The sequence below is a fragment of the Phocoena phocoena genome, chromosome 21, assembly GCF_963924675.1.
Source record: "Phocoena phocoena chromosome 21, mPhoPho1.1, whole genome shotgun sequence".
Taxonomy (NCBI): Eukaryota; Metazoa; Chordata; class Mammalia; order Artiodactyla; family Phocoenidae; genus Phocoena; species Phocoena phocoena.
In genome coordinates, this window is record NC_089239.1 from 7854358 (window position 1) to 7870562 (window position 16205).

The 16205-nt window shown below is 43.6% G+C and overlaps 1 protein-coding gene across 1 annotated transcript in view; it reads right to left on the bottom strand.

Annotated features, from left to right (window-relative positions):
* KCNU1 (potassium calcium-activated channel subfamily U member 1) overlaps positions 1-16205 on the bottom strand; it is a 136915-nt gene that overhangs the window by 17328 nt on the left and 103382 nt on the right. The window contains exons 21-23 of the mRNA XM_065900076.1: positions 9980-10076; positions 6482-6706; positions 4756-4942 (exon numbers count right to left, since the gene is read on the bottom strand). Of these exons, the coding sequence (XP_065756148.1) occupies positions 4756-4942; positions 6482-6706; positions 9980-10076 (509 nt within the window). The remainder of the gene's footprint in view (positions 1-4755; positions 4943-6481; positions 6707-9979; positions 10077-16205) is intronic.

A 16205-nucleotide genomic window follows, 5' to 3' on the forward strand; every position in this document is an offset into this window, starting at 1 on the left:
AATTCTATGTACGTACCAGGGAAATCATACTGTGAAAGTTAACATTCTGCTTGTCATTCAGATTCTCTGCTGCCTTGAAGAAGGCGAAATATGTGGAGGGTCTTTTGTTTCCCAAGCCAGGTAAGTGGTAGGGGAGGGTGGGTGAGATGAGCGAGTGGGTCAGACAGACAGCCTGAGAGGCAGACAAAGGGACGGGGGTGGGGAAACTGGCCACTGAGATGGGGACGGGGGAAAGAGGAGATCCAAAGGGAGGTTTTGTTCCCAGAGAGAATGCTGTGCTCTACAATGTAGTAAGTTCCCTACATACAGGCAAGTTTCATTCCGAGAGCACATTCCTAAGTCTAATTTGTTCGTTAAGTCCAGCAAAGTTAGCCCAGCTAACGCAATCAGCTATATAGTACTGTACTGTAGTAGGTTTATAATACCTTTCACACAGATAATACATAAAAAAAACACAGAAAATAAAGAAATCCTTTTTTATCTTCCAGTACAGTACCTTGAAAAGTACGGTAGTCCAGTACAACACCTGGCACAGGGGGGCTGGCATCGAGTGGACAGGCAAGAAGAGCTACTGACAGGAGGAGGGAGAGGAGGTGGGAGATGGTAGAGCTGAAGGATTGTCAGCAATAGGAGACGGAGGGCAAGCTGCCATTTCCCTCACGCCTGATGCGGATGGCACAGGATCTGGCTCCTTGCTGGAACCAGATGCACGTTCGCACCTTCGGACGTTTTCAACTTGAAGGTGCGTATGTAGGCGCCTTCCTGTATTTATCACCTCTCTCATCTCCCCAAGAAACATTCCCTAAAAGTGCCACTTCTTGTTCACGCAGAGCAGAGCTGAATACATTTCTGATTGCCACTAAAATTCTGAGTCATGCTTCCAGGTAGATTCACGGTAAACACGGAAGTGCCACAGGAGGAGCCCAACACGTGTAGTTTACAGTTAGAACTAGAAATGGCCTTAGGACTTTAGCAAAACCCTTTAGCTTCAGGTGAGGAAACAGAGGCCCCAGGGGCTAACCTCGTCCACGCATCTATTGAAGAGGAGGGTTTGCGTGGTGGCTAGAGACCACATCTCCAAACTCACTGGGAGATCTTACTGATGATGGGATCTGAATACCTTCAACTGTTTTTCCTGAACAAACTTCTGGGATTTTCATAATGCAGGGAGACTTGGGGGAAATGAGATTCTACTTTATTCTCAGAAACGTGCAAGATGCTTTATCTGCTTTAGGTACCTTTCCTTCCTTGCTATCCTCCCTCTACAAATCTTTAAAGAGTATCAACTGCAGACTAGGACTATGAACAGTCCCTGCCCCGGTTACATACCATATGTTGCAAATACAAAATGTTTTCAGATAGTGATGAGAACTGTGAAAAAACCCAACTTTTAGGGGCTAGTGAGTGACCTGGGGAGGTGACCTTAGATAGAGTTTGAAGAGGCTTCTCTGACATTGGAATGTCATCCTGAGTGATGAGCAAAAGCCATCCAGACAGAGGGAATGGGATAAGGAACTTAAGGCAGGAAAGAGCCAGTATAAACAGACCGAAGGAGGAAGTTCAGGCTCCCTACTGGCCTGCAAGACCCTACATGATTTTCCTGCAATTGTCATGAGTCACCATTACAGGGTCTAAAGGAGAAAACTGCCATTATCCAATAAATGTTTGTAAAAGATCCCTGGGGCTGCTGTGAGCTGGGAGGCCAGAATGACACCACGGTGCCCTCAAACCTGTGAATTAAGTCGAGTTAGATCACCTTTGAAGATGACGAAACTGACTCAGGGTCTACATGCTTTGCCCAAGGCTACATGGTTTGTAAAGGATGGATGCGTTTTCACACCCAAACTGGCACCAAGTTCAAAGCCCATGCCCATTCCCTTTATATATATTAAACTACATAAGGTTTGGTTGACAATTTCAATAAAATATCGAGATCAGTTTCCCTCAAAGGGGAAAATTCTCCTTTGAGCTGTACTTTCTGATTTCAGTTCCCTCTAATAACGGGCTCGGAATATCCTGACTTTCAGAGTCAAATGTTCTTATTGGATAGAGACAGGTTCACATCAGCTGACGTAACTGCATAAATATCTGCTCCGACACTGGCTGGAGGACAGCGACAGAATTCCCGCCTTAACTCCATCTTTTCTGGTAGAGCAACGGTTAATTTGAATATGTGTCAGATCATAGCCTGGGTACATTTTACTAGTGTCAATATTTTTGCTACCTAGTAGCACACAGTATTATACCTGAAATTCTTCCAGGCTGGCAGGGTGCTATTATTAAGCAAAAGATTGCTTAATTGTAGATTACTACTTTACATTTAAATTTCAAGAGCATATTAAGTTGTCAGACTTAATTACCGTTATATGTTTAGATTATGCCACAGATTATTTAGTTCAGTACCTAGGTTTGCCAACCTGTCCTTGTGACGTGACAGGGCAGTAATTAGAGCATCAGTGAGAAACCTAAAGTTTTCCGTGGGGATGTCCAGGAGGCCTGGTCCTTTGGAGAGTCCTCCTTCTTGCTGTCCCCCCACCTCCAACATCCCTTGGTGAACCACTGTATGGAAGAGCCTTGGTGGTCCTAGATGGATTCTACGTGTAACCTTGTCATGACCATGAAGATGTGGGAAAGCCCGCTGAGGCCACAAAAGGCTCAGCAGATATGTCAGAGTGAGAGCTCTCAATTTTGGTCCTATTGACATATTGCACCTATGCACTGTAGGATATGTAGCAGCATCTCTGACTTCTACGCACTAGATGCCGATAGCATCCCGCCAAGTTGTGACAACCAAGGCTGTCTCCGGACATTGTCAGACAACCTCTGGGGTCAAAACCGCCCCTGGTTGAGAACCACTGTCTCAGAAGAAGGGCCAGAAAATTGCTCAGCGTGGAAGATGTTTTCTCCCTCCTGGCAGAATTTCACAATCCTTTATACTGATCATTCTTGGAGGTGGGCATTCCCATTGCCACCTGCTTGGTATGCTGCAAGAGGAGTATTAGTATGAGATAGGAAGAATGGTTAAGAGAACCAAACAGGCTTCCCTGAGGGTTGGGAATTTCTACATGCAAACTCCAGGTAGATTCCTGTGATGCTGGAGTAATGGGCGAGGTTTCTGAGTGACAGTCCTTGGCTATTCCTATGTGCTCAGAATGTAACTCTACTGCTGCTTCCTGTGTTAGGTAGCACAGGAGAGCCTGTCTGGACCTCTATTTCCTGTCACACAAATGGGTACGATGACATCCACACAAGGAAAGGTGCCAGGTCTACACAATATGTTCTTCCCTAAACTTTCCCTTTTGCGGTGGGGAGAGCGCCTACTCACACTGCATGATGACTCAAATACTGTGACATTCTTTCATTTTCTCTTCCTTCTTCCCAACCCTTTTCCCCTCTCTCCTGTATTTCCTCCTGCCAATCCTGGCAGTTTAGCAGAGTATGTGACACATACAAAATCAATGTATTCTTGTTGAATGAATAAATGAATAAGTGAAAGGATGAGAATCACCAGATACAAAAGAAACCAGAATTAAAATCATAGGTTTAGGGCTTCCCTGGTGGCGCAGTCGTTGAGAGTCCACCTGCCGATGCAGGGGACGCGGGTTCGTGCCCCGGTCCGGGAAGATCCCACGTGCCGCAGAGCGGCTGGGCCCGTGAGCCATGGCCACTGAGCCTGCGCATCCGGAGCCTGTGCTCCACAACGGGAGAGGCCACAACGGTGAGAGGCCCATGGACCGCAAAAAAAAAAAAAATCATAGGTTTATATCTTTTTAGCCTATATAGGATGTGAGATTTTAAAAAATGATAATAGGAAGGACAAGTCACCCAATGATTAGCTAGGTGGCTTACGGTGTTGTCAGCTTACCCTTTGCTTTTACTCAGTGGGCATTTTTCATTTCTACATTGATGATACCGTCTACACAGTGAATACTTTTCTGTCCAATTTTAGAAAGTTGCAAGCATGATGCAAACACACACACACACTCAACCCACACACAAATCTTGTGTGAATCTGAGTGACCCTAATTGCTAAGCTAAGGACTGACATGCAGAACACAGAGGCATTTTTATACATCTTCAGATTAGCTCAGCAGAGGTATGGCTCCCACCTCCTTAGTCGGGATTTTCAATGCCCTTTGATATTCAGGAAGTGCTTCGCTATTATTATTATTTATTTATTTGCAAAAAACCCTGAAATCCTGGGTGCTGAGAGGTGTTTGGTTGTTTAGTGAGGGTCTGTGAAGTAGCTGGCTCACCCACCAAAGCTCACCCACCAAAGACCGGACTAAATTTTTTGTAGTCTAGCCCACAAAAAGTGTGGTAGAACACAGTGTGCTTCATCCTCCCACCCACAAAACTAGGAATAGTAACTTGAACACCTACAGGATCCAATGAGAGCCGATTACAACAGTAACACCTGTTGTTAATGATACTAAAATACCAATGGCTATGCTCACTGATATTTGATTCATAACAATAACAGCACTTACAACTCCATGATCTTCTTTAAGATGGGAGAAAAACAGTGTTATGTGCATTCCATTTAGAAGATGGACATCATTTTTCATTTGACTAGGATTCCCAAGGACTCAACTGTCCACTAATTCTAGTACAGAATTCTCAGAGCTGGACGGGATTTTATAGGTCATTTGGCCCAACCTCTCCTCCTCTCCATCATTAAAGTTTTTCAGAGAGGAGTTAATTCTTCCTGATCCCATTCTCTCTAGCCTCTTCCTGTCCGGGTATTGTTCTTACGTGGCTCCGAGGGTGTGTGGGCTGAGCAGCTAATCCGAAGTGATCTGATGTTGAGTGTGGCCATGATAGGCTCCGTGTCCACCAAGGTCGGGCTGCTGGATGACTTCGATGGGGAGGATAAGACAGCACACATGGAACATTCCTCTATGTTGACTGCATGAAGGTCTCCAGAATAGAGCGCAGATCCCTATTGAGAGAAAACCGGGTACATGGTGGTGGCTTTTTGTGGATGATGCAAGTTTTTGAGCCAAAGCCTCCACTGACTTGGTTTTAAGACTTAGTTACCTGATATCTGACACTTTTATCCTTATCGTTCATGAATATCTGAGAGTGACTAAATTTTGCAGATCCCTCCTGAGAGCAAGTCTGGATGGGATGAAGCGGAGTGGAGACAGCGGAGCCTAAACCCACTGAGGTGGCTCAAGTGGAAGAAAAGAATCAGAGTAAGGGTAGCAGTGGTGAGAGAGAAACACCACAGAAGGTCCAGATCTAAAAGCCAATACTGGGGCCTCCCTGGTGGCGCAGTGGTTGAGAGTCCGCCTGCCGAAGCAGGGGACGCGGGTTCGTACCCCGGTCTGGGAGGATCCCACATGCCGCGGAGCGGCTGGGCCCGTGAGCCATGGCCGCTGAGCCTGCGCGTCCGGAGCCTGTGCTCCGCAACGGGAGAGGTCACAACGGTGAGAGCCCTGCGTACCGCAAAAAAATAAATAAATAAATAAAAGCCAATTCTGTGTCCTCACAGTTTTGCTTGTAGGTGCCTGCATTTGTACCCTGGATTAATTAGCAACGTGGTAGCTGCTTCTTTTCTTTGGTGGAGAAACAGGGATAGATCTGGTCCCACCACTAGGTGGCTGAGATGCGAACACTGGCAATTTCTAACACTAGCTGGATCTGGAGACTCCTGGTCATTTTCTTTCCTCCTTTGCTACTGACTAAAGTAAGCGGTGGTGCGGGGACATTTATGGTGACATTTAAAAAAAAAAAACAAATACAATTTGTTTCTTGAGACAACCGTTTTTGAAGAATATTCCTAATCTGTTGCTAGCATTATTTCTTGAAAAATCCAAAGTTTTGGTGCATTTCACACTGCATATATATATATATATATATATATATATATATGAATCCATGGAAATGGTGGCATATAATGAGATACAGCCCTGTGAAGGTTCAGAGCAAATACAATTACAACCACAATGCCACATATGCATAATGGATCCATTTCTCCGAATTCCTCCTTTTCATACATCTGTCAAGGACCACGTGGCATTATGTGTTCCATAAAAGGCGAGTCTCCAGAAAAGATGAGAAAGTTAGAGCACAAAGGCTGGCTGGTATCAGCTTAGGCTTAGCCATTAGGTCAGAATCGGATTTAGAAACGCAAAGAAACTCTATTACATAAAGACCATAAACATGGTTAGTGACATAAAACATGAAATATGTCTGGATTTAAATCCTAGTCCTGCTACTTACCTGCCGTGTAAACTTGGAGGGGTTGCTTACTCTGTTCCTAAATTTCAGCATCTTTAAAATTTCTACCATGGGGTTATTTGGAGGGTTAAATGAGTCAATACGTGCAAAATGCTTAGAACAGTTTCTGGTACCAGTAAGCACTGTGTAACTGCAAGCTACTACTGATTTGTTATTATTATTATCATTATTAATCCTAGTACTGTTAGTACTATTATCATTATAAATATTCACTATCCCTTACTGTGACACTTACAGGCAGAATGTATATCTGGGGAAAATTCTGGAGAAATCGCCATTCTCTCTGCAGGTAATCCAGAGACCCAACGAACACAATGTCCTTCAGCTCCTGACGGGTATAGCTGCTAGCTCTCAATGGCATTACAAAATTCCGAAGCCCCATCAGTGTTGAGTGGGCATCTCCAAAGACACACGCTACAATGTGGTTCCGAAACTCATGTTTTGACTTCTCAGTTCGATTCTAAGTATAAGCAGGCCAGAGTCTGGTCATTTTTAGAAACAAGATGAGAGTCCTTTAAAGAGGGCTCCTTCCCCACATCCCGACTCTTCTTGGTATTTACATTCACACCAGCACTTTCATAAGGATGATCGGATTTTGCAAATTACTCATAAAAAACATGGAACTTATCCACTATGGGACAATTAAACTATGTATCTTTTCCGGGAGTTTCTTCTTATTTCGCTTTTTCCAGTTCTCTGTTAGCCTGGCGTGCCTCAGTGCAAACTCAGATCGGCATCATTGAAATCATGAAATCATTGAACCAAATGGGGAAAACAGCTCTCATTTTCATTATATGTTTTTAGCCTCGTATGTGCTACAGGACGACTCACTGAAAAACGAAAACATTCCGAATCCCATTGCTAAACTTGTCTTCTAGCGAGCCCTGAAAAACCCCCAGCCGTACGACGTGCTGCAGTTTTCAGCGGATTTTCATACATATGAAAATATACATATTAGCGTGAACCATATGAAACTGCCTTTTTTCTGGGTCAAAAATGGTTGAATATTGGCCATTTCATATGGCCTCACCGACTACACTGCCCAGGTTCAATAGATTCCAGAGTTCAGGAAATTTATCATGAAAAGTGCACAAAGTAAATGTGAAGGTTACAAAAGTTCCATTTGATCCCAAACATTTCAATATGTCTCATACTCTTATCAGCATGGCCAATTTTTAACATCTCCCCTATAATTTTAAGTTGAAGACAAAATAATATACGTGACGGATATTTAGATTAGGTTTCCCCACATTCATAGAGACTTTTAAAAACAATAAGTGTAACTTTAGAGAAAGGGATGATAGTCCTGTAGGAAACTTATTTTAAGTCTCTGTGATTGATTTCAGGGAATGAGTCAATGTCTTACTCTCACGGTGCTGGGATAGGTAGAATAAGCAGTGATTTTGTATTCTGCTAGTCATTAGCGTATGACCATAAACAAACTAGTTAACCTCACTGACCCCTAATTTCTTTGTTTAAATGGTTTAAAAATAAATAAAAGTGAATTCGTTGTGGAAATTAAATAATATATTGAAAGTTCAGCGCTCGGCTCCTATAGTTGTCCAAAAACTATTTAATCAAATCTGAATCTCACTGAATTCCTAGATTTTCAGAGGAGGACCCTTGGAAGCTGGTAGAGAACTTGTTAAATATATTTACAAGCACTTCCTGTTTGAGTGTGTTCTACCCTTCCGAGCACACGAAGATTCAGGCTATTTCAAAGGGATGTATCATTCATCCTAATGCCAGTTTTTTGCTGGGTTAAAGGACAAGCTTCTATGAAACAGGGGCTGTTGAAATCTAACAGGATAAATAAGTCACACCTGACATCTCAACAATTAGAGTCTGTCCAATTAGCATAGACTGGGAAATAGCATAGTTTGTCCAAGTAGCATAGACTGGGAAATTCCAAAGGAAATGGCCCTGTGGGAAACGAAGCTACTTGTCTGGAGAGCCTTTCCAGAGAGTGATATGAATCTTAACCAAATCTATTGAATAATTGTCTCTGGCTAATTCGATTAGTTTTAACTTGAATAATGAACCTCCAACAGTATTTAACGTAACAGACCTGAAGTCCAGAAATTGCTCTTTTTAGTAGACCTAAACAATTAGGAACGAGATACATGGCAGAGTGCAATTAATGGGCACAGCTAGAGAGGTAATTTCTCCAAGGAACTGCAGCACAAAACTGTCTCCCGATTGAGAAAGATGGTGGCTTTTGGGGGGAAGGGGAGGATGCACTATTTGCTCCAAGTAACAAATCGACAACTTCCATTTGACTTTTCTGCAAACCAAACCAAGTTCAAAGTTGGCCCAAATTTTGTAATCTGGACATTTCTCCTCTACAGTCACAGTTTCAAAACTCTTAGGATTTCTTAAACTAGAAGCCCTTCCAAATTTATCAGAAGACTCAGGTGGTGTTCTGAACTATATTCCACATAGAGTTGCTCTATCACAGCAACCTGTCTGCGGGCTCAGTAAATAGGGTATAAGAAAATGTCTGCTATTGCCATCTCTTGGTCTCCTGGATGCTTCCATCTGCAACCCCCTCCCAACCTTTCTAAAGATTTCCCTCCCACTGGAAACACGTTTGCCTTCCTGCTCAACGGATGTTTATTTTGTTTCATTCAGAATAAGACATACTTGCTAAAATGGGGAGTTTCAGCAGCCCTAACAGTTTTCCCGTTGATATGACAGCTCTGACAATTTTGTACTTCTGATCAAATGATTGATCATGCTTTTTACAAAAATTGGAACATATTCTGTCAGGACATTGGCACTGAGCTACAAAATTGTGTGTGTGTGTGTGTGTGTGTGTGTGTGTGTGTGTGTGTGTAACAGAAAAAAGTGAACTAAACTACTTTTGGAAAACAAGAAAAATACAAAATTAGCCATTAGTCACAGCTGAACAAATTATATAGGGTTCTTACAACATGCAGACATCTTTTATTAGTTTATTTTTAATTAAAAAACTCATCTTTTATTACTTAAATTTACCAGCTACTGCTTGCAAGGTAAACCACTGAGATTATCCTTGAGTTTCCAACTCTGGAAAATGAGAACAGATGGGGATCCATAATGCAGGTATCAGAGCCTGGGATAATATGCAAGGCTTTTTGCATCTTGGTTGCTGGCATTTCAGTGAGCTGAATTAGTTTGTCTCCTTAAGAGGACAGAGACAAGGACAGGATTCTAGCATCTATAAGGATTCCCTCATGCTGTGTGGGGTGGGAGAACTGAGCAATTTGGAGATACATCCTTTGCTAATGTGTTTAAGTATAACCACCTTTAAGAAAAAATACTATAGAAAATCCAAACTTTAAAAACGAATTAAGGGAATTTTTATTTAATTGAAAAAAGAAAGACCACAGAGTTCTTGTAAATAGTCTGTTCCCCTGGTGCATTTAAATCAATTAGATTTACTAGCAAAACAGCAAAGTTTCAGGAGAACATTATTCTGAATAACTGACTCAGCTAAACTATTAAAGGAGGGGAAAAGCAGTTGAAGAATCTGATCTAATTATTTTAAATCCCGGCATCATATTACCCACATGGCCTTTGTCAAATGCCACATCTGTTATTCTGCGTACATTCACATGGCTCATGAGGTATATTTTTCCTTCAAAATTCACAGTTTACAAAGAGAAAGGGCAGGTGTTTATGACTAGTGGAAGGACATCATCTACCCTAAAGGAGCTTTATTTTACCTGAGATTTGGTACAAAATCACCTACCAGAATCATTTTGTCCAAAGGGGTGGCTTTGCACCAGTGAAACATGCCACTGCTATCGAGGCGGTCAGACTCTCGCTCCATTTCGTATAGAAAAGCCCTAGATACGGAGAATGTAGAAAGTTAGCCTGGGAACACTTGGGGCTCTGGTGTAACAAAGCATGACGTCAAACTCACTGCACCCTCAAGCCCAAAGTGAAGAATAACATAAGGAAGGTGACCTCGGGTCTATGAGACCCCCAAATAGAGATGCATGTCTGAAGGACAGACACCAAGGGCTGAACGTCTTCACAGCTGAAGACATACTAAGCACTTTGGGCAAAAGCCATCAAGAACTGTGTGTGTGTGCGTACGTGTGTGTGTATGTTTAACAGACACACCAGTCTCTCTTTCTAACTTAGATTAACTGCCTTGAGGGTGGTCACTTCTGCTCTTAATTTTGCTACCGTTCTGATGCTACTGCTGCTCGGGAGAAATCATGAGAGGTGTTTTGCGCACCTGAATACAGAACTTAAAAGGCCGTGAGATCGAATCATGAGTGGTATACCTCTCTCCTTAACCTGTTTTCCTCTTGTCTCCTTTCCATATCTTTTCTTATGGGTCTCTTTTGAAACATCCTTACTTATTAAATGCATTTTGCATCCTTTACAGCTTCCATGACCGGCCTTCATTTGACTAAAATTTGCTCAAACCTTGGTCTAAGTCTCGGCAAAGCCTTCCATGTAATCACCCTACATTGCCATCAGGCACAATGCTTGTCATGTCATGTATTCAATCACCAAAAGGGTTTAAGGAGCTTTTGAAAAATCCCACTCCCATCCCAAGGAATATATATGTGCTTGTGAGAGAAGAAAGGAAACCCTTCAAGAATCACAGAGAGGTTTGGGTTAGAAAGAACCTGTTCAATTCGAGAGAATCCAGGCATAGACTGCAGAAACAACCTCAAATCTCAAGGGCTTAACCCAACACAGGTTATTTCTCACCCACACTATGTATTTTACTGAGGTGAACAGGTATCTCTGCTCTACACAGCCATTCAGAGTCTTAGGGGGACAGAGGCTCTACCATCTTAAGGGTACACCCCCTGGAACATGCATCCCCCTTGGTCATTAAGGCAAGAGAAGAGAGAGAGATGAGCCCAGGCATTTAACTGCCTTGGCCCAAATCGAAAAGTCATTGCACCTCACATTTCATTGGCCAGAACGAGTCACATGGCTCACATTTCATTGGCCAGAACGAGTCACATGGCTCACATTTCATTGGCCAGAACCAGTCACATGGCTCACATTTCACGGGCCAGAATGAGTCACATGGCTCCTGCTGACTTTACAGGGCTGAGGAACATGGGAAGCATCTGAAATATCTGCTGAGCATTTCTGTCTCTTTCAGAGACTTTAAAGAACCCCCCTTAGTTTACAGATAAAAGTCAAAGAGCTAACAGACCGTAAAGCTGACACTTGAATATAATGCTGAGGTTGAGGTTACTGGTGCTCACAATGCCCAATTTTCCTTTCCTGCCTTAGCAGGTGGGTGGGTTAGGTGGGGTCACATGATTCATGCTGGCCAATGACATGTGAGAAGTGATGGCTGATGTAGGGAGAAGCCCTCATGTGATCCTTCAGGCTCCCTCCCAACCTGCTGCAGAAATGGCCAGCCTGAGTACATGAGTGACTACGTGGAGCCGAGTCCCTGCCTCCTTGACCTGCGCTGGGCATGTAACGTGAACACGAAGGACACCGTTGTTGCGCTAAGCCACTGAGGTTTCACGGTTGCTCCCACAGCATTAGTCTGCCCTATCCTAATACAAATACCTTTTCCAAAATGCACGTTCCATAATATTAGCAGCTGGAGAAGTCCCGAGGAAATGATTTCTGTAAGCAAACAAATTTTTAGAAAAGTATCCACTCTTTGAAATTCACCCCACAGCTTAGCATATCAAAGGTTCTGCAAAGTCTTGCAAAAGAGATATCCTTTAAAATTTGTATAATCCAGTGTTTTTCGCACACTTCACAAAAACTTTTACTATTTACTTAGGTACTTACTACTTAAAAACATCTGTTACTACGCCTTGAAATGCCTTTTCTGATGTACCGTACTATGTCACACTATAGGTTCAGTCCCGGTAACCAGCAGCTTATGACAGCGTTCTCCTGTGAGATTTTACTATACATCCTGGGACTAATATGACCTATTGTTCTTTGGGCTGAAGGGTTAGGGGTTTCCCCTGTGAATTAATACAGCTTGTTATTCAACACCTGGTTCAAAGACTCAGCTCCAACGTAAGTATTTTGCTCTCTTTAACCAGGTTAGTTTTAAACTACTATCTGAAGTCATACTTTTTCAGACAAAGGAACTTTAACTTAGACCAACATCAGACCTAAACTAATGGGATAGAGAGAGGACCCAGACAGAGAAGCTGGGGTGGGGGACTTGAGGCACTGGAGAAGGGTTTAGAAAAGTAGAGAGGCTAACTGCTAATGAGATCAGCCAAGGACTAGGTGCAATCCTTTATTTTCCTCTCCATTTGAGACCTACCTACAAAGTTAGTGGATTCTAGTCATCTACCTAGGCAGAAGATGTTGTAAAGTTAAGCCTCAAGGTCAGCTTGACCAAAATGAGTTATCTTGCTAATTCAAATTAACAGCTTTTGGTGGTTTAAATATCCATAAGTCATGAGTCCCAACTCAGCATCCTAAAAGCCACACAGGCTCTCTTAATGGTGATGGCTTTATGCCAAGCTTGTTAAGGGGAGCACACCAAGACCCTAGTCTGGTTTTGACTTTTATCAGGATTTGGAGAATTGGCTGTGTTACTCATTCATAGCAGCTTGTTTCTCTCCATGCGTAGTTTCCTAGACACCGTCCCTCAGGTGTTGATATAATTTACCCAAGCTACCTTCAGGAGGTGGCTTCCTGCTCTCTGCCCTCAGCACCCCTGTCTACAATAACTTCCCCTACTTTTCTTCTGGTCACTTTCTTCAGCTCTTTTGCCACTTCTTCTAATGCTTCCTTTCCCCGCACCCACCCCCCATAATGAATAAAGAGTCCTTGGTCTGGAAATGAAAGGCCCTTTTGGCAGATAGAAGATGATCTTCTCCCAAGCACATTTAACTTGACTCAGAGTAGCAAATAAATCACTGTACACTTTTCTATCATAATAAAAAGCATGATCTATGTAGCCAAGATGTCACAGAAAACATCTTTCTTCATTCTGATGTTATGGAAAACAGATATGCCTTAGAGGAAACACCTGCTGGAGACCTGCATTAAAGAAAAGGCTGGAGGAGACCCACTTCATCATAAAGGCATCCATCCAGCGTCCTTGCCAAAGCAAAACCTGATGCGATTCAGCTCACCATCCCTTAACTAAAGCTCCCTTCTGCCATATGCCTTGCAAATGACATGATTCTTTCAGAAATATACTTCCCTAGAGAGACTAATAAATCATCTATGAGAATGTGCAGTACTAGCGATCTTAGAACTTGGAAACAAGGATTGTATCATAAAGGCTGACTCTATTGGAGGGAAAGGTAGCCACAGGGCACCATCCAGGTCATTCAGGGCAAAGAAGAAAAGCCACATCTTGACCACAGGGAGAAGCCTCTTGGGTGAGGGGGTCTTTCTGTATAAGACAGGCTGGGAGAAATAAGGTGGGAGTTATCAGAGAGTGCCCTCAGCAGGACATGGTTGGGGTGATGGTGGGGTTGGTTCACTAGTCACAAGATAGGCTTCTTACTGTCCGAGCAAAGTGTGGTACCTTCCCTGGGAGAACCGAGGTGGTAACGGACCCTGAAATATCCTCAGTCAGGTCTTGCCTTCCACCTTTGGAAGCCGAGAGGCTGAGTGTGCTGGGTGAGGACCTGTGGATGGGCAGAGCCATATGTGAAGGAAGCCGCCAGCTTTCTTTGCTGACAACTGCCTTCTTCAGGCTGCTTTGATATTCATGAAGCAAATGTCTTGTGAGCACAAGCTTGGACATAGCTCAGCTAAGGAAGGCAGGCTCCTTTCCTCTCTGCTTTCTGGAACCATTCTGAAGAGAACTTCTATTCCTCCTGTGCCCATAGCAACTTATCTTGTATGAATCCTATCAGTTAAAGGAAAATATAAATGAAACACCATGTGCCTTTTGTTTCCAATGGTGGCACCCGATGAGACAGAGATCCAGCCATGCAGGGAAACCTCCATTAAGAAGGTGGGGGGTCGGTATCAGTGCCAGGTCAGGAAGCGTGATTTTCTAGAGTGTAAGTCTGCTTCCTTATTTCCTCCAACAAACAGACTTGACTCAGATTATTCTTGAAAATGATCCACCAATGGATGAGATCCTCCCTTTCACAATATCTATTAGAAAGCTCAAAAAGCACCTACAGTTCCTTTTTTTTGTCTTCGCAGGTCTCATTTTTGGATGTGTTAGGAAATCCTGGCGCGTGACCATTCCATCTGAAACCTCTTTAAAACTCCACAGGTGGCTTGTAAATTCTTAGGAGAGAGTTTTCCGGCCTGGATGCAGAACAATATACTTTTTGCTCAAGACTTGAGGTGAATAAAAACAACATGTTTCATCAAGTCTTAGCTCAGAGAGAAGGACAAGTCCCTTGGCTGAGCGCTGGGGAGGAGAGGAGGGATGTGTGCCTGTTTCCAGGAGTTTCCGTGCCCTTCTTGGTTCACTCTTTGGAAAAATCCCTTGCTACTGCCTCTTGAAAGCAGCCATCAAGTTCCCACCAAAAACGGAGGGAAAATTCTCAGGCCCAGGATGCCTTTGGTGCTGCTGAGGATTCTGTATCTTGCAGGCTACAACTGCCTTCTCCCCAGGGACTCTGGCACAGGTAGTGACAAGGCTATGCAGTTCACACTTAACCTGGAAGTAGTCATTTATCGTCAATTCTGACTACCACCTTTTGTGTTCTGGGAAAGAGGAAATCACCTAAAATTTAGGAATGTGAGGGCACGCTGTATAATCTCTGCTTCCCCCCACCTCTCTCTCAGACTTACACACATACACCTCTATACACGTAACACACATATACGCACACCTCTATACACATACACACACGCTATACTCAAACTCCAGAATATGAGTCTTTATGGTCATATTATGATTTCATTTTTCTGGGTTTCACCTGGATGCCGCTTACTCATTACAAAGCATTATTTCTACTTTGGGGGCAAACATAAGGCGTAAAAATGTGGATTATTTTTTGCAGCCCATTCGCCTAGGAACCTGGGCATGGGCAAGTAGAAAAGGGCTCCTGTGAGCGCTGAGAAGCCTCAGGACCAAGCAACCGGGGAAGGAGCTCAGGAGGGTGACGGGCACAACTCACTTTCCCTGTTAAAAAGGGCTCTGTGGGGGCTTCCCTGGTGGCGCAGTGGTTGGGGGTCCGCCTGCCAATGCAGGGGACACGGGTCTGTGTCCCGGTCCGGGAAGATCTCACATGACGTGGAGCGGCTGGGCCCGTGAGCCATGGCCGCTGAGCCTGCGCGTCCGGAGCCTGTGCTCCACAACGGGAGAGGCCACAACAGTGAGAGGCCCGCGTACAGCACAAAAAAAAAAGGCTCTGTGATCACGTCCTTTTTGACGAGAAGGGGAAAGGGAACACCAGGCTCTGCGTCTACCACCCGCAGCTTGACCAGATCTCCTTGCTGAGCCTCCTTTACTGGGTAAAAAGTGAGAAAGCCTGCCACAAAATCTCATGGGGCGTGACATATGTTGACAGCAGGCTGGTTATCTCCAAAGCTCCAAGTCCTCTTGGTAGTCATGTGGGAAACCTTAGGGAAGGAGGGGAATAAGAAACCTGGGGGTGGGAGGGATAAACTGGGAGGTTGGGATTGACATATACACACTACTATATATAACACAGATAACTAATAAGAACCTACTGTATAGCACAGGGAACTCTACTCAGTGCTCTGTAAATGGCCTATATGGGAAAAGAATCTAAAAAAGAGTGGATATATGTATATGTATAATTGACTCACTTTGCTGTACAGCAGAAACGAATACAACATTGTAAATCAACTATACTCCAATAAAAATTAATAAAAAAAAAAAAAAAAGGAAACCCATTGTGGGGCAGCTAGGATAACCGACTCTGCTGGTTGGCTTAAGACTCTGGTGTTCTGGACAAGAGACTTCAGTACTAACACTGGTCACTCGACGGCCAGAATGGGGATACTTTTCCCTGATAATCTGAAAAGCTCCTAGAGAGAGAGGAAGAAGGGGGAAGGAAGAATAA